The following is a 15907-nucleotide window of genomic DNA, read 5'->3' on the forward strand; positions in this document are numbered from 1 at the left end:
AACAGGGGACACACACAAAAAAATGAATGCACACACCACTAAAAACACCATCACAGCAAAACAACGCAAGCCAGAAAGCAACAGACCATGGACCCATTACCCAAGGTCTACTACACCTTCAGTGACTCCCACTTTTGTTCCATCCGCTGCTTTTCATACTGCATCTGACCCACCTTGATTTTCATGCTAGAAAGTTTGGCCATTAAAGACTGGTAGAGAGACAGGAGTGAAAGAAAACTACAGATAGAAAAAGACAAGCTAAGTAACCAAGAACACAGTATCAGTTTATAAAGGAGGTTAGATAATGGAGAGAAATGACAGGTTATGTTCTACCAAATTAGTTAAATCCTGATTCTTATTCAGAATTGTTGCTGTTCAGTCACTAATTGTATCCAACTCTTTTGGGACCCCATAGACCTATAGCCTGCCAGGGTCCCCTGTCCATGGAATTTTCCAAGCAAGAATACTGGAGTGGGGTGCCACTCCCGTCTCCAATTATTCAGAATGTGAAAGTCGCTCAGTCGTGTCCAACTCTTTGTGACTCCATGGACTATATAGTCCATGGAATTCTCCAGGCCACAATACTGGAGTGGGTAGCCTTTCCCTTCACCAGGGGATCTTCCCAACCCAGAGAGTGAACCTAGGTCTCCCGCACTGTGGGCAGATTCTTCACCAGCTGAGCCACAAGGGAAGCCCAAGAACACTGGAGTGGGTAGCCTCTCCCATCTCCAGCAGATCTTCCTGACCCAGGAATCGAAACAGGGTCTCCTGCATTGCAGGTGGATTCTTTACCAACTGAGCCACCGGGAAGCCCTTATTCAGAACAATGGTGTTTAAATTCTAGATGGTCTCCAGCTTGGGGAAAAACTTTGTTCACTTGTAAAATGCCTTAAAAAGTCTTATCACATTCTAGTAGAAAATGTATTTTATCTATATTATTGATCATGGATGAGTAGTGGAGCCACTTATATAAAATTTTTTGCCATTATGAAAACTTACCTTGGTAGATTTCAGCTTTTTCTCATACTGAAGTCTTTCGTTTTCCATTTCACTGACTCTTAACCTCAAATCATTGATCTCCTGCATTAGGCTCTGTCCAAAAAGAAACAAGGAAATACATTAGGAAACCAGTAAACACCTATTTACTTACCAAAATAGCAGTTTGGAAATCCTCAGTCAATGGCTCTTGGGTTACAGCTGGATGAATGAGATTAGACAAATTGGAATGAATGAGTCTCCCTGACAATCTTTCCATTGAATCTTCCCATGGATCCATTGAAAGATCCATTGAATCTTTCCATTAAAAATATGGCCTCCACCCTAAAATGATGGGATTGATTATGGAAATGAAAAGTGATGATAATGGGCTGCCGTCTATGGGGTTGCACAGAGTTGGCCACAACTGAAGCGACTTAGCAGCAGCAGCAGCAGCAACCGATCACTTGTTATCACTGAGCAAATATTTCTAGATTAAAAATCACTGTATGAGCTCCATCTTTTTAAAATAATCCAGAGAAATTTTCTTTAGTAAAGTCATTTATTTTTAGGGCTTTTTCAGCGATATATGGATATTTATAAAAATATTTTTCTAATTTCTTAATTTGTCTACAAAAGATACATATTGTTCCTCAACCCAATCTGGGAGAAATGAATGAAATTTAAACACTTTATACCAAGGATTCTAAATTTGAGGGTAGATGAGAGCCCTGTCATTTACAAATATATTCAGTATCATAATATAATTTTGTTGTTGTTGTTCTAGTTTTTTTTTAATTTTTTTTTATTAGTTGGAGGCTAATTACTTCACAACATTTCAGTGGGTTTTGTCATACATTGACATGAATCAGCCATGGATTTACATGTATTCCCCATCCCGATCCCCCCTCCCACCTCCCTCTCCACCCGACTCCTCTGGGTCCTCCCAGTGCACCAGGGCCCAGCACTTGTCTCATGCATCCCACCTGGGCTGGTGATCTGTTTCACCATAGATAATATACATGCTGTTCTTTCAAAACATCCCACCCTCACCTTCTCCCACAGAGTCCAAAAGTCTGTTCTGTACTTCTGTGTCTCTTTTTCTGTTTTGCATATTGGGTTATCGTTACCATCTTTCTAAATTCCATATATATGTGTTAGTAGCTGTAATGTTCTTTATCTTTCTGGCTTACTTCACTCTGTATAATGGGCTCCAGTTTCATCCATCTCATTAGAACTGATTCAAATGAATTCTTTTTAACGGCTGAGTAATATTCCATGGTGTATATGTACCACAGCTTCCTTATCCATTCATCTGCTGATGGGCATCTGGGTTGCTTCCATGTCCTGGCTATTATAAACAGTGCTGCGATGAACACTGGGGTGCAAGTGTCTCTTTCAGATCTGGTTTCCTCAGTGTGTATGCCCAGAAGTAGGATTGCTGGGTCATATGGCAGTTCTATTTCCAGTTTTTTAAGAAATCTCCATACTGTTTTCCATAGTGGCTGTACTAATTTGCATTCCCACCAACAGTGTAAGAAGGTTCCCTTTTCTCCACACCCTCTCCATCATTTATTGCTTGTAGACTTTTGGATAGCAGCCATCCTGAGTGGCGTGTAATAGTACCTCATTGTGGTTTTGATTTGCATTTCTCTAATAATGAGTGATGTTGAGCATCTTTTCATGTGTTTGTTAGCCATCTGTATGTCTTCTTTGGAGAAATGTCTGTTTAGTTCTTTGGCCCATTTTTTGATTGGAATTTTATGTTTGGAAAAATGCAAAAGAAAGCAACCCTAATGTTTTCATAGTACAATCACACACCTTCTCTACTTTTATTTTAAAAAGTCTAATTTGTTTGTAAACATTGTCTAAATATTCTGAGCAATAGCGACATTTTGGGCCATAGGCCAGAGAGTAGGAAAAAGAAATCAGAATGCAAAACAATACAAAGTCATCCAGAAGGAGGACTCAAATAGTCTGTGAAGACGCCTTTTCTCTAACAAGGTATGAAGCTTCCACCAATGGTTAACGTGTTTTTGTTCCTCTCAAGACATTTATTCCTGAGCCACAAATTCACAGGTAACAGAAAAGAATTACACGAGAATGCTATAAAAAACAAACAGAACAATGCTATTAAAGTGTAATCAGTCAACCTCACAGAGGCCAGGAAAAGGATGCTCTAGTGAAATATACTTCTCAGAAAACCTACAGGTTTTTAAATTGTAGTTTCTTATAAAATGGGGAAAAGTTTACTACCTAGTATTACATAATACTTATAACTATTAATACAATGTTTCAATAAGAAGCTATTTTCTGTTTATGAATGACATAAATGTTTGATATCATTTAATAACATTTTAATTGTGATTAAGTTGTGATTCAGTTTACCTGTAAGCTCAAAATTCAAGTAAAAGGAAAAAGTCAGCTTCCTCCCATTCATTTAACTACCACTTATTAACCACTCTTGCATAATATGAGTTCTTAGCAATCTTCTTTAATCAATCTGGTCTTCCACAGATATATTTTCCCACTTATTGTTAAAGTTAATTCTATTTGGATTGAAATTCTATTTGGATTGTTTCAATTCTGTTGTTGAATTGCTGATTGTTGGAATTTCTCAGCTTTGAATTCTATTTAGATTGTTGTGTTTCACCACTTCCTTTAGAAATAGTGGCAATTTGTAAAGAAGAAACAAATGAAGAAAACAGAATTATAAATTGGGGTCATTTTTTTATTAAAAAAGAACTACCCAATTATCCCTTGAGGTAATACTGTAAGTATGAACATAAATTTTTAATCTGAAAGAAGCTCTATCGTTCCATGATAACTCAAGCTAGAAAATCTGGAAGTAGCTCCTAAATATGAAACCTTAAAAAATGTAATACAAGTTATTTCCAAATAATTTCTTATCAGAAGTTCAGTACTTTTAAAAGTGAAAATCCTTGTTATCTTTCCCTTTTCCTTTGCAGAAAACTAGGGCTCCAAAGAAACTCATTTCTGATATCTGTATTCTTACCAGAAGGGGGCACTATTAAATGATGCTAACCACCTATCAACAATTCCTGGGATAGGCAAGTCGGGTCTTCCAAGGTTTCAAGACTTCTACCCCTCATCTTTTGGAAGTGCCTATATTTCTACTTCTTCCCCACACTCCACTGGTTTCTTAGAAACTAAACTCCAGGTAACCTAAAATCTTAAGACAAAGTTAAAAAATTTTGGATTCATCAAACAGCCAGAGAAACATTTCAATTAAGGGGAAAAGGTAGGAAAATGAGCATATTCAATTTTAAGTTTTTTAGTTTCAATCTTAAAGACTACTTCAATTACTTTCATATATAAAAGCAGTTTATAACATCCCATAATCTCTAATCTCTAAAACGCATGCTACATCTTACTAATAGTGCTGAATGTTTATTAGAAAGTTATCAGGGATTGAACTTTACTAGAGTTTTGGTGACAAGATCACCTCGCATATGATTGAGGCAATGCATAAATGAAGCAAGAAAACACCAAAAAGAGGTTTTACCAAAAATGCAGACAAACTCAAGAGAGAATAAATACTGCTCTGGGATCTTACCCCCCCAAAAATCATAAAACAGCTAGCTGCTTCAACTTAGTCCTAATGGTTGGTTAACATCTTGTATCCAAATTAGCCACAGTGGTATGGGTTAAGACTTTCCCTAAACTTTGTATGTACAGTAAGCTCACCCACCCCTTAATGCTTCAAAACTACTAACTTCTTTCCTGACACCAGAGTTAGATCTACTGCACCTTATCTACCTGTTGACTGAATTCTACCACCATTTTTACACAGCAGCTGTGGAGTCAGGGAAGGACAGAAAGGGAAAAGAAAAAATATTCAAACAGATTTTTAAAGAAAGCACAAAAGCAAGAATTTTAAGAAACTAAATAGTTTTCTAAGTTTTAAGACCTCCAGTCTCAGTTAAACAAAAAACATACTAACATAGGTGACTGATAAAGAGTTTCAAGATTAAAACGTGAGCTAAGCTGGGATTTCCTTCTGCTCCTGAGGAAGTAATACATATACCAAGACTTTCCCGTATAGTTATATATTTGACAAAAAATTTAACTTTAAATATAGCAATGGAGTATTTGTTGTTGTTCAGCCACTAAGTCATGTCTGACTCTTTGCAACTTAAGAGTATAAACCTTATTAAATTCAGATCTATGAAGGACTTTCATACAGTGGAAAACATATGTAATATAGCTCATATCATGATGGCATGCAGTCAGCATAGAATAAATACTTGAAATGAAAACAGAGGGGAAGAGTAAGTAAATGATTTCTCTCCTCTCCTTCTTGGTGCCCACTTTGTAGCTAAGTATGACACTTCTCCATACCCAACCAAGCAAACAAAATAAAGAAAAATGAAGAGAAGTCCCTAGGAGAGAAAAAAATTTCTACAGCTCTTTATATTTCTTTTCTAATGAGTAGATTTCATATGTTCTGCGCTGCACCTCCCGACAAAAAGCAGTTAAGAAACCAGAAGACCTAGAATAACAACAAACCAAGTTGAACAAACAAGAAAGCACGTTTAGCCACGAAAAGGGGTACTTCAAGGTGTAAAATCTACCCTGAATTTCACAAAAGTATAATCGGCTGTATTTATTAACAACTGGAATGACTTACATGTGCAATAGACCAAAAGTAAAAGTCCAAATTAAATGACGTCTAAAATCTGTGATTCCATGAGTACATAATGAAAGCATGTTTGCTACACCTACTTAAAAATCTATTTATTATACAGTGAATAATCAATGTCCCTAAATAAGAACTATTAGTAAAGGCATGCGCTTGAATCCATTATTTCCACAATGAAGAGAATCAGCATGGATGAACAGATGAACGGACAGAGAGATGGATACATGAATGGCAGAAAGACAGACAGAAGCTCCAAATGTCCTAAAGTCAACAGTATTTTTAAAGGCAAGTGAAAGGATTAATATTTCATATCAAAACTCTCAAAATAAAAATTGCTATTATCATTTAGTGACAAAAAGTCAATGTAAGCTTATTCCTAAAAAGAAGTGTCGGTAATGAGGGCATATAGTAATTAACTGCCTCTCCTTCACAACGCCAAGGAATTTCAACTTGTTCTAGAAATACATGTGTGTGAGATATATAAGTACGCATATATATAAATTAAAATGAAAATGTCAGTCGCTCAATCACGTCTGACTCTTTGTGACCCCAAGGACTATAATCCGTCAGGCTCCTCTTGTCTATGGAATTCTCCAGGCAAGAATACTGGAGTGGGTGGCCATTCCCTTCTTCAGGGGATCTTGTTGACCCAGTGATGGAACCTGGGTCTCCTGCTTTGCAGGAGATCTCCCTATGGATTGTAATCCACCAGGTTTCTCTGTCCATGGGATTTTCCAGGCAAGAATACTGGAGTGAGTAGCTATTCCCTTCTCCAGGGATTTTCCTAAGCTGGGGACTGAATCTGGGTCTACTGCATTGCAGGCAGATTTTTTAACTGTCTGAGTCACCAGGGAAGCCCTGTATCTATATATATATATATACGTATGTGCACATATATATGTGGTTAAGTCGCTCAGTCGTGTCCAACCCTTTGCGACCCCATGGACTGTGGCCCACCAGGCTTCTCTGTCCATGGAATTCTCCAGGCAAGAATACTGGAGTGGGTTGCCATTTCTTTCCCCAGGGGTGTGTGTGTATGTATATGTATATAAAGCGAGAGAAAGCACATCACTTACCTCTGTGTCTCTGAACCTATCTTCGTAATCCAATCTGTCCTTCTCTACAGCTGTCAGTTTTAACTTTAAGTTAGATATTTCAGCCATCAGGTCCAACTTCTGAGTTTCTAAAGATGTCCTACTCAGAAGCTCCTATTAGGATTGAAGAGATACATGCAAAAGTGCTTTATTACAGTCACATATGGGTGTGTCTTTCTTATGACAGTAAAACAGTATTATTAAGTAGAGGATGTGAAGATTAATTCTAAACAGATACATCTGGAAAAATTATTTGCTTTAGTTAACCTTCATTGAGCCAAACTAGTGTTCAATAAGCAGCACATGTCTGCTTTGTGGGAAGACATATGTTCTATTGACAAACACATATATGAACTTAAATATTCTTAAGCCTGTGATAATACTGATGATGATATTATGTTTGCTATGTGAAAGGTACTGTTCTTACATGTACTAAGTGATTCAATCCTCAAAACAACCTTATGAGATAGAAACTCATTAGGATAATCCATGAATTATCCTTGTTCAAAGCTTGAGCTTCTTGATGAAGGTGAAAGAGGAAAGTGAAAAAGTTGGCTTAAAATTCAACATTCAAAACCTAAGATCATGGCATCCGGTCCCATCACTTCATGGCAAATAGATGGGGAAACAATGGAATCAGTGAGAGACTTTATTTTCTTGCGCTCCAAAATCACTGCAGATGGTGACTGCAGCCATGAAATTAAAAGACGCTTGCTCCTTGGAAGAAAAGCTATGACCAACCTAGACAGTATATTAAAAAGCAGAAACATTACTTTGCCAACAAAGGTCTGTCTAGTCAAAGCTATGGTTTATCCAGTTGTCAGGTATGCATGTGAGAGTTGGACTATAAAGAAAGCTGAGCGCTGAAGAATTGATGCTTTTGAACTGTGGTATTGAAGAAGACTCTTGAGAATCCCTTGGACTGCAAGGAGATCCAACCAGTCAATCCTAAAGGAAATCAGTCCCGAATATTCATTGGAAGGACTGATGTTGAAGCTGAAACTCCAGTACTTTGGCCACCTGATGCAAAGAGCTGACTCATGTGAGAAGACCCTGATGCTGGGAAAGGTTGAAGGCAGGAGGAGAATGGGTTGGATGAGAAGGATGGATGGCATCACTGACTCAATGGACATGAATTTGAGCAAACTCTGGGAGATAGTGAAGGACAGGGAAGCCTGCCATCCTGCAGTCTATGGGTCACAAAGAGTTGGACACAACTGAGCAACTGAACAGTTGAGGAAGCTAAGGAACAGAGAGGTTAAGAACTTGCAGAAAGTCTTTACAGCAAAGAAATGGCAGAGCACAGGACTAAACAGTCCTATTCCGTGTGTAGTGTACCCACTGTATTATAGGTCCTCTAGTAGACAAGCATCATATATGTGTGTGTGCCCATATATGTTATAAATTATTTCCACTAAGAGGTAGATAATGTACTTGTGTTTTAGTCACTCAGTTGTGCCGGACTCTTTGCAACTCTATGGACTATAGTCCCCCAGGTTCCTCTGTCCATGGAGTGAATAGCCTTTCCCTTCTCCAGGGGAATCTTCCCAAGCCAGAGATCGAATCTGAGTCTCCTGCAATGCAGGCAGATTCTTTACCATCTGAACCACCAGGGAAGCCCTTTTTCCTAATTCTAAAATATACACTCATGGTTGGAAATGAGGCAACCGTATGAAAGCATAAAGAGGAAAACTGAAATCATGTACAATCTTATTAATATTTTATTCCAGACACTAATTGCAATGAACATTTTCTATTGTGTGTGTTTGAGACCCACAACTCTAGGTTTTTGCTTCTAATAAGCCAGTCTAAGTGAATCATAAAATTCACCACTGTATCAGAGCAAACACAACATATAAATGTAGCATCTCAAATAGGTCAGCAGGGAAACCCTACCTCTGAACATACCTGCTGCAGCATTTCCTCTGTGGCATTCAACTTCTCTCTGTGCTCTTCAAGGCAGAACTCCAGATCGCGAATCTTCTCTCCCTGAGCCTCCACTTGGTCTGTCAGCACACTCACCTGTACACAGAGTAGAATACTGTCATGGATTAGGAAGAATTTGGGTCCCACTGTCAACTTTATTTGTCTACAGAGAACAAAAACTGGGATGATGTTACCAATCATTTGGTTGTTAAAAAAAAAAAAAAAAGAAATCTAAGCATTAATAAGAAACCAGTCCTTCACACGCCTATTCTTCTCATCCGTGTTGGTTTGAGGATTCCTCTTCAATTTTTAAGAAAGTTTGGGCTGAACTGGGGATGTGCAACACTTTATAGGATAAAAACACTGCAACTCTTTATGAGAAAGAGCATGTACACAAATTATCTTTTTTGGAGGGGCCGGTGAGGATGGGAGACAGTATTAGAGATTAAGAGAGGAAATGGAGTTAATATTTGAAACAGAAGTCCTCAAGGACTACTTAGTTCTGTTTTTTTTTCCCCAAAGCAGTCCGTGGAGGGCCTCCCTGATAGCTCAGTTGGTAAAGAATCCACCTGCAATGCAGGAGGTCTGGGATCGATTCCTGGTTTGAGAAGATCCCCTGGAAAAGGGAAAAGCTACCCACTCCAGTATTCTGGCCTGGAGAATTCCATGGACACGGGGGTCACAAAGAGTCGGATATGACTGAGCAACTTTCACTACTGACTGAAAGTGGTCTATATCATTTATTTACTGAAGTAAAATATTACAACTTTATATTAGTTTTAGGTATACAATGCAATAATTTGATACTTGTACACACTACACAGTGATCATAACAAGTCTAGTCACCATCCACCACCATAGCATTGACTCCCTTCACTCATTTCAACTATCCTCTGATACCTTTCTTCTCCGGTAACCGTCAGTCTGTTCTCTGTATCTATGAGTTTTGTTTTTTTCATTTGTTTTGTCTTTTAGATTCCACATATAAGTGAAAACAAGTGGTATCTGCCTTTCTCTGCCTTGACATTTCATTTAGCATAATACCCTCAAGGTCCATTCACATTGTCACAAATGGGAAGATTTCCTTCTTCTTTTATGACACAGTAGTATTCCACTGTAAATATATATATACTATACATCACATCTCCTTTTTCTTCTTTTTAACTTAAACTTTTTGCTTTGTACTGGGGTACAGCATATTAACAACGCTGTGACACTTTCAGGTGAATAGCAGAGGGACCCAGCCACACAAATATTAATACATGCATACATTCTCCTGCAAACCCTCTTCTCAGTCAGGGCTGCCACAAGGACGATTCAATTTTGATACTTGACAAAGAATACAGAAAAGAATCCTGGGAATCCAAAATCTGTGAGGTCTTTCATGATCCCACCGTCCACAAACGTGTTCAAAAGCCAGGATGCAGCTCAAAGGTCCAAGAGGAGCCACTGGGTTGGTCTCTCATCCTCAGTATTTACTGCAAATCTCTGAGCTTTCCTTCCAAGGATCACCAGCCTAGTAAATAAGCTTGTTTTTTTTTTCTCCCCCACCACGCAGCTTGTGGGATCTTAGTTCCCTGACCAGGGATCAAACCCAGCCACAGCAGGGAAAGCATCGAATCCTAACCACCAGTCCACCAGGGGATTCCCTAGGCTTCAGTTCTTTTAGTTCAAAATACCAAAGTAAAACTCTTTGTCAAGGATTTAAAAGACGGTGAAGGAGAGGAAAACTCAAATTTAACCTACAAACAGGACTCCACTACCCACTTTGCGTTGTTTGGTCCATGGCATCATTTTTCAAATTGAAAAAACTAAATATATATTCAGATTCAGAAATTCTTATTCATATTTATGAAACAGATATATGAATACACACACACACACATATACATATATAGTTACAAAGTCAGAATTTCTGCCATATATATGTATTTTTTTTAAAAAGATCATTTATCAGAAAATCAGATGACATTGTGGCTATCACCAAACTGGCCCTTGAAGAGCAGAGGCTAAGGGCTGCTCACTCTAGACTGGGTAAGCATACCCTTGTTCCGTCAGAGTCCTCACCGGTCCCTAATGTGTATAGATGGCCCCGTACTTATTTCTATTAGCAGTCTGGCTCCTGTAAGCAACTGAATTTGCCACCCCAATTTAAAATGGTCTTTCTAAGTTAAGTCATGAGGGGAAAAAAGCATTTAAAAATCACTTGCCTGAAGAACGAGGGATTCTTTATCATTTTCTAAACGGGCCAGTCTTTCTTGATACACATCTCCGTTCCCAGGGAGGTGTCCATTCGTCTGAAAAAGGAAGTGATACATGTAAGCCTGACCCTCTTTAACACTGAACTACTGTGGGAAAATAAAGATTGCATATGTTTTTAATCCAAGGAACCTGAATCAAATTCAGCACAGCTGTTACTATTAATACAAAATATTAGAATGCAACATAGTTCATATAAAAACAGCAACAACAACAAAAAAGCACTTCTCATCAAGCAGAAAATCATGACCCAAAAGGGACAGTGACTCCTGAGAGTCACTGGCAGTGAATATCCACCTGAGACATGCAACGCTTTGTGAGTGTGTGGTTGGGCACAAAATCCCTCTTTCTCCTGAATGCCATGATCAGTGGGAATATACTGAGGGGGCCTTCCATTCCTCCCCTCTCCTCTCACTGTCCCAAATCCAGGGCTGCAAATGCGAGACTGCAGGCTTCTTCCCGCTACTCCAGTCTCCAGATCACAGAACAAATGTTCCCTTTCTCCCTGAAGCACTTCTCTGTTTTTCTTTTCAAGACCTTAAACATTGAGTCCACAATGTCCTCCACTGGCAGCAGGAGCCAAGCTCACTGCCGATTTATCATGTTCTGGTACAAATGCCAAAGGAAATACAGATTGGGGGTGGAAGTGCAGATTTTTTTCTCAGCCATCTTATATGTGCAAGTGATTAAGGAGACACATTGAAAAGGCTTACAGAGTGCAGACAACATAAAAACGTCATTTTGAAACACAGTAGTATATGTGATGTGTCCCTTGGTATCTCATTTAAATAGTTCTTAATCACATAATGTGTAATCCCAATAGAATTTTCTGATTACTCATTCAAATACAACAGAAATACAAACCAGTGGAGTCCAAAATGGTTAAATGGGGCCAACCAGAGTTCAACTGAAAAAGCAAATAAACCACCCCAGACTTAGAATCAGAGAAAACACACACTGTACATCCTTACTGCCCAGAACATAGCTGATGTGATGGCTATTGTTTTTCCAGAATCAACTGCTTTTATCATTCTACCTTTCCAATTAATGCATTTTCTAGTATAAATTCTGGAAATACCAAAAGGTATGTATTGGGAAGGAAACAAAAACAAACAAAAACGGATAAATAATGAAAAAGAAAATTGCACAGTGTTTCTTCTAAAAATACATACATCCCATAAGACCACAAGAGAATCTGAACCAGTTAGTAAGCACACACTATATGGGTGCAATTTTTAACATCAGCTGCTTGACCACATACCTGCACAATAATCACAGCATAATCACAGCCAGAACTAAATTACAAATATTAGAAGGAGACTGATGGAGTGGCTAGGATGACTTCCATCCCTGAGGACTACCAGGAAAATGAAATTTACCTTAACCTCTTGAGGATTGTTTTTGGGGAAAGAAGCAGGATGGGTAATGCATGTTCTCAATCTGAGAAAGTTGCTGAGACTCAGCCTACATGACTTTAAATCTCCCATTTTGGTCATGAACATTAGCAGGCATCTGCTTTTAAAATTACACAAGCAATGCTTTATCAACAGACATGTTCTCCTGGGTAGGGGAAAAAAAAAGGCTTTCTGCTTAGTGAGGACAAAAAAGTAAACGTCCTCTTTCTCCTGACTGAAGGAGACTATAGCAAGATCAGAACTGTTTCGAGAGCAAGTTCTAGAAGTGTTTTTTGAAGCTACTGCCTATGATATGGAAATAAGCTGTCTCCAAACCAGTTCTACAAAATGATCCATTTAAAAAATACTAAAAATTGATCACAATGAGCTCATGTTTCTCAACACTGTGTTGATATTTACAAGCAGTCGTAACACTCATGACTAGTTTATTTTTAAACACTAAAATAACTTTAGGAACAAAAGACAAATGAGCCACCACAGGAATAGTTATGTACTTTTGAAGTATTCTGTTGGTATATTCAAGCAGATAAAGGTCTGTTCTGTTCACACTTAATTTCTGCCATTTTTTGTTACCTTTGCCTCTAAAATGCTAGCAAGAGGTGCATTCCACTAGGCAAACACCCTGCTGTCTCTATTCTTCCTCCATCTGCTGTGTCCTGCCTCCCAGATCACTCCATGCCTCCCCAGACCCGGCATGCTCTCTCAAACACTAATGCTATTCCTTCTGCATGGACTGCATCTCCAACTCCTTCCCTCCCTGTTCCGCCTCATTCCTTAGGATCCACCTCAACGGGGGCTTAGTCTGGAAGGTCTTCCACGAGTTGCCTGTTCACTTGTACGCTAGTTAACCACACCCAGATGACCCTTTGTTGCAGCAGGCATCACACTGAATGGACTAGGCTAGACTTGACTACAGACACAACTCTCTGTACCAGCAGACTCTGAATTCTTTGTACAGTCCTCTCAATCTGATGCACAGTGGGTGCTAACCGATTGCTGAATGACGGAACACTGAGAGATGTTCAATAAACATCAGGCAAATAAAAGATGGATGAATGTTTGGTTTTTCCTGGCCATCTTCCTTCTGAGCAAGGCATTTATTCACATTTCCTCTACTACCTGGTATGCACACACCATGATCACTAGCTCCTTTCCCCTCAAGTCATATCCTCTCCTCCTACCACATTTAAGAGGTGACTTCATAGCTTTTTTTTTTTTTCGTCCATGCCACAAGACTTGTGGGATCTGTTTCCTGACCAGGGACTGAAGCTGGGCCCTTGGCAGTGAAAAGCAGAGCCATAACCATTGGCCCTGCAGAGAATTCCCTCCAGAACCTTTTCAACGGTCAGTAATTGAGGCCCTCTTGCACGAACTCCCTCATATACTTCCTTCTTCAACACACAGTATTGCATATCGCCTCCTACATCTTCCCTGTCTTTCTTCCTGCCAGTCTCGGGAGAACTGATTCTTAACTCCTTCTTACAAGCTTACCATTCTTCTACTTTGGATCCTTGACTTCCTGTTTTCCCTGTGAATTGACCTACACTTATCGCCTCCATCCTTATCTCCTCAGTTTCTTTCTCTCAATGAATTTTCATTCTCCTTTCCAAGATCTAACTCCAAGGCTCTGTGCCCACCTCTGTACCAGCTCCCACTTCTCTCTGCCTACAGAAACCCAACTTTCACAGCTGCTTCCCACATCCTCTTTCTTATACCATGTTATTCTCTTCTCCTCTACTGAATTCTCCACGTCTTGCCTTGAACTTCATGATTAGCTTTTCAGCATATTCTGCCATATTGTAAGGGAGGGCTTACAAGTGATTTTATGCATCAGTCATTTATTCTTCCTAATAGTCTTTCAGTGCTAATAGAAACTTTATTACATTTATTTTGATTCTCCCACAATGCTTATGAAATTCTAAGCCTATAATTAAAAACACATTTGGCATAAACTCTTGCTGGGTGAATTTAACATCCAATGCATTGAAGACCAGCCAGTCCAAATTATTTTACTCAAAATCCCAGAGATGCCTTCGAAAGAACTCTTTCTAGTGCTACACATGATGCAACCCTTTACTGACCACATTCAATCCAGCTGAGAGTTTAGGTCAAAACTGGATCAATGTGCAGATTTTAACAATGCAGTCTTCAACTAACAGTGGGTGTGGAGGGGCGGGACTGGAATACACCAGGGAGGATGGAGCAGGAGAGGCAGCTGGACTGTAATAGTGATACTTTAATTAAGGGACTTAAGGAGTTCGCCAGATTTTCCTGACATTATGTCAGGATGTGGAGGGATATGTCTAAAAAGCTTTATTCCTCATAGAATTATAGAATCCTATGGCTAGGCAGAAACCACACCCAAGAACGTGAATTGCCTAAACTCACACGGCAGGTGTTACACACACCATCTACTTTACCCTTCACCATCTAAATAGAAGCTCTTCTTTTTATATTACTTTCCCTGTAATCATCAAATATAAATACACAATCAAGTAAAAAGATGTTACAAATGTTAACATTTTGCATTATATGAGTGTCTTCTTTAAAATGTTTTATTACAGAAAGCGTCAAATATGTATAAAAATAAAGACGACAATGACAAGACCCTTTGTACTCAAACCCAGTTTCAGCTTCACAACAGGTGGGAGTCTTCTGTCTGTTATCTTTGTAGAAAGTACCGTGTTGTGTTTTCCTCTGAGTTTCTTAGTTTTATTGGTTTGCACTGGCCTACACCTGGCTCTCTTTTCTCCCCACCCTTCAGTTTTGGTTTGGTGTTCTTACCTGAGCTCTGCTGTCCTGTAAAAATCCAAAATCGATACACCAGTCGTGATTTGCTATGATCAAATTTCTTTATCTTATAATATAGAACTCCTTTTGAATACAGCATTCCCATATCAGAACGGTAACAGAATTAAAATGGAGAAAAGAAAATCAGTCCAAATTTATAGACAACAAATATTTAAAAAGAGTTGGACTAGCACCATCTCTTTCTCACACACACACACATACACACACACTCTTCTCATTCTCGCTCTCTCCCACCCAGTAAATATACTAGCCTTTTTTTTTTTTTTTTTTTGGTCTAATCTTTTGGCCACACTATGTGGCATGTGGACTCTTAGTTCCTTGACCAGGGACTGAACCCGCAACCCTCTGCATTGGAAGGTGGAGTCTTAACCACTGGACTGCCAAGGAAATCCCATAAATAAAATAGTTTTTAAAACTGCCATATACTTATGATTTCATGATTCTGTTTCTTAAAATTCAATATCAAGAAAGGAAAGCAGTGAGTTCCCTGGTTGCCTAGTGGTTAGGACTCTCGGCTTGCACTGGCGTGACTCAGGCTCAGCCCCTGGTCAGGGACCTGAGAGCCCTAATCCTAACCCTAACCCTAGGCCTAACCCTAAACCCTAACCCTCCCACAAGCCACACGGTATGGCCCCCAAAAAGAAAGAAACAAAAAGGAAGGTGTGTTAAACTAAAGCTCATTTAATTAGATGTTATCTTCAGCTGCCAAATGATATATCTAATACAGGGCCTTTCGTGTCCTAATCACAGTATTAATATTTCTA

At 39.0% G+C, this 15907-nt stretch overlaps 1 protein-coding gene across 8 annotated transcripts in view; it reads right to left on the bottom strand.

Annotated features, from left to right (window-relative positions):
• The window catches only part of PPFIBP1 (PPFIA binding protein 1), a 197129-nt gene that overhangs the window by 39568 nt on the left and 141654 nt on the right, over positions 1-15907 (bottom strand). For all 8 annotated transcript variants that reach the window (XM_065940004.1, XM_065940003.1, XM_065940001.1 and 5 more), the window contains 4 exons: positions 10869-10955; positions 8641-8754; positions 6715-6846; positions 1000-1092 (listed from right to left, as the gene is read on the bottom strand). In XM_065940004.1, coding sequence (XP_065796076.1) covers positions 1000-1092; positions 6715-6846; positions 8641-8754; positions 10869-10955 — 426 coding nt within the window. The remainder of the gene's footprint in view (positions 1-999; positions 1093-6714; positions 6847-8640; positions 8755-10868; positions 10956-15907) is intronic.

Source organism: Muntiacus reevesi, chromosome 1, assembly GCF_963930625.1.
Source record: "Muntiacus reevesi chromosome 1, mMunRee1.1, whole genome shotgun sequence".
NCBI classification, from domain to species: Eukaryota; Metazoa; Chordata; class Mammalia; order Artiodactyla; family Cervidae; genus Muntiacus; species Muntiacus reevesi.